A 3,325-nucleotide genomic window follows, 5' to 3' on the forward strand; every position below is an offset into this window, starting at 1 on the left:
AAAAATCTACACGCAGATCTACAAGCTCACAACTCTTCACAACAGCTATTCCGGCAGAGATGTGATGCAAAGGGAAAAGGACCAGGTATAGACCCCTGGGGGATCCTGGTCAATTAAGTATAGTTTAAGACAGGCGGTTAAGATAACTGAGCTCGTAAACATTGAAATTAGTGAACTCAAAGAACAAAAACAATAAAATATTCTCTCTCTCTCACTCTTACACCAAGGTCAAGCAATGAATTCAGTGAAGTTCTTTTTAAACAATAAAACTAATGTACAGCACATTTTCCCATTATAATAATAATAAACTGTCAAAAACATGTACTTCAAAATACTGAAAACCATGCATTAAAAGAAAACAACACATCAGAAATATATTCATAGAAATGTAGGAATGTTCAGAACAAGTTGTAGAAGGAAATGGTAATGGAAAGAGGCAAAAGTTGGACCACAGATCTAATTTATTAAATGAATGCCGGATAATTATTGTGCAACAATCCGTCGCATCATCCTGCATTACACTTTGCATTTACCAGCACTACTTGTACATGTCACAATGTGAGTTAGTGTCGATGTGCTGGAGCAGTTGGTCACAGTAGAAACGGCTGCGATGTTTCTCTATCATCGCTTCCACTTCCCTCTTCATCAGAGCCGGGCAGACCAAACTGCCTTTCTTCAGAACCTCCAGCACTTGTTCCTGCACTGTGGCGTCAGAGTCATCCAGATGTAGAAGGAGTTGCTGGAAAAGAAACTCCAGGTGCTGGGGGTTGTAGTCTTTAGTCAGGCTGGACAGCCACACGTCCAGCGTCCGCAGCGCCATGGCACGCACCTCCTCACTGCTGTCATCCAGACGCTTAAGCACCTCTGGGTAGATCTTATTGAGTGTATGGGGATGCAGACCAGGTCCTATTAGCCTTAGCATGGTGTAGAGGGAGCGACAGGCAAACAGTCTGGCCATTTGAGACTGCTCCTCCAGGGCAGACAGCACCTGGGGAGTCAGCTTCTCTTCCGCACACAACAACTGCGTGGGTGTGATGGCCCCTCCATGAAGTAGGGCGAGCAAACAGCTGAGAGCAGCAGTGCGGATGGCTCCAAAAGTGCGGCCTCCATGCCACACCAGGTTAGGGAGGAGCACCTCGTGCAGAAACGTCTCTGCCTCGGTGCTGAAACACTTCTGAGAGTCCAGTGTGTTGGCTGCATCCAGCAGCAGTTTGGCCAACATGGTGAAGATCATCAGTCTCATCTCTGGGTCTCTGTCTGGGTGCAGACAGCTCTGGAGCAGTGGCATCACCTGGGGAACAAACTCTCCTATCACTGGACCTGACTGCGTGGCTATGACCTGCAGCTGTAGCCTCTGAGGGGAGTAACTGGACCAGTCGCTGACAGTGGCAGCAAGCCAGGCCAGCAGCTGGTCCATGTGACGCCTGTACAGTTCTGCCACCGAGGCCAGGTTCTGCACCTTACACAGACACTGAACACACTCTAAGGCCTTATCACTAAGCAGTGGCTCAGTGGACAGGCTCTGGACTGTGACCAGTACCTGTAGCAGCTGTAGACTGGCTGGGCCACAGTCCGGCCCACATTGACACACCAACACATCCACACAGGACAACAACTGCTCCAAATACTCCAACCGGTGATACACCTGGCAGACGTTGGGTTGGGACAGTGTGTCAGCAATCTGTTGAAGGTGAGGTCTGAGGAGGGGTCCAGAACAGCCCCCCAGCACTGGAGACAGCACCGCCAATGGGACCCAGGGGCAGGAGAACGAGTTGCTCTCCACCTGCTCCAGCAGCAGCTTAAGGAAGGCCTCGGGAGGTACGAAGGTGCCCAGCAGCTTAGCAGCTTCCAGGCAGTTGGTGGCCACCTGTTTCTCCGTGCTGGAGCAGGCCTGGTACAGGGTGGCAAGGAGGCACTGGAGTTGCTCGGTGCAGCGGTCCTCAGCATGGAGCAGCACCACGGAAAGCAGCTGGGAGGCCTTGATCTGCGGGCCTACCAGCCAATCGGTCAGGTCGCGGGTGATGCCTGCCACCATCCAGCTCATGTTCCTGACTACCAGCTCCCTACAGCCCAACCCCGGACGCTCCACACCTGCAGGGTAGAGGGGAGGTGGGGAGAGGAGGAAGTCCATCTTGTCCTTAATCTTGTCTTCGTTCTCCTTCTCCCACTGAGCACCTGTCTGTCTCCAAAGGGCAGCTGCCAGAAGTCTTATTTCTAGGATCTCATCACTGAGACTGCACAGCAGGAGGGGGAGGAGTTTGTTGAAGTAGGAGTATCTGTCGCTCATGTGCAGCAACCAATTACCGACCACTACGGTCACTGCTTTTCTCACCTGTGGTGAGTCATCAAGCAGTCTCTCCGCCAGGCGAGGCAGCACATCATCCACACTTTTCCCGGTGCCATACTGAATCACAGTCCCGGTGGCTTCAATGACAGTCACCCGCACCGTAGAGCGCTGATGATTAATCGTTTGCATAAGGGGCTTAACTAGACTGTCGGCCTTCATATGGAAATGCTCCGGTACACACTTTGCAAAGTTAACAGTGCATTTACAACTTTCTCTTTTAACGTCTGGGAAAGGGTCGATGATTGTTCTCTGCAAGATGTTGATCATGTCATCCACATATGGCGCTAGATGCCTCCCACATACTTCCACAGTGAGAACCAGAACGTCCATGATAGATAAACGGAGTTCCTCTGCTGGCTCCACAATCTTTTCTCTCCCAAGCCGTTGTGCCAGACAGGGAATAATATAGGGCAGCGATTCTTCTGGGCGAGGAACACAACAAATAAACTCTCCTAGCATGCGAATAGCAGTCTCCCTGCATCTTTCCATTGGGTCTGACAGGCATTTCAGCAAAGACTTGAGAAGGCAAGAGAAAACCTCCTGCAACACGCCACTGGAAAGCCCTTTATCAATAGTTTCCTTTTTGATGGCTTCAAGAGCCATTTTTCTTTTAATCTTGTTGTCTTCATTGAGACAATTGAAATGTTTAGCTAGACTTTTCAAAACTTCAGCAGAGACACGTTGATCAGGTGTCATCGCTTCCATCGCTTCCATTGAGGCCATCTCTCTCTGTCTCTTGTCTGTCTATGTCTATGTCTATGTCTATGTCTGTATCTGTCTGCCCTTCTGTTTCAAAGAATAAATAAACTGCTATGTTGCCTTCAACAAATCAATGAGGTAATTCAGACGACACTGGTTATATACTGTATAGTGTAGAACGATTACGTCACCAAGAGCTCTAAGTCAGTTTTCTTGAATCCCGATGCACACTACAGATGAGTCGACTTGGTCTCAATGAGGTCATGGAGTTACGGATTG

The 3,325-nt window shown here is 49.5% G+C and overlaps 1 protein-coding gene across 1 annotated transcript; it reads right to left on the reverse strand.

Moving 5' to 3' along the window:
* Positions 1–538: 538 nt before the first annotated feature.
* Positions 539–3,043, reverse strand: LOC308102811 (dynein axonemal assembly factor 5-like; the record flags this gene model as incomplete). The annotated part of the gene is made up of 1 exon (XM_080452665.1): positions 539–3,043. The coding sequence occupies one exon, from the start codon at positions 3,041–3,043 to the stop codon at positions 539–541; it is 2,505 nt and encodes an 834-aa protein (XP_080308791.1).
* Positions 3,044–3,325: the final 282 nt, after the last annotated feature.

Source organism: Gymnoscopelus braueri, assembly GCF_963280865.1.
Source record: "Gymnoscopelus braueri genome assembly, chromosome: 16".
In the NCBI taxonomy this organism is placed as follows: Eukaryota; Metazoa; Chordata; class Actinopteri; order Myctophiformes; family Myctophidae; genus Gymnoscopelus; species Gymnoscopelus braueri.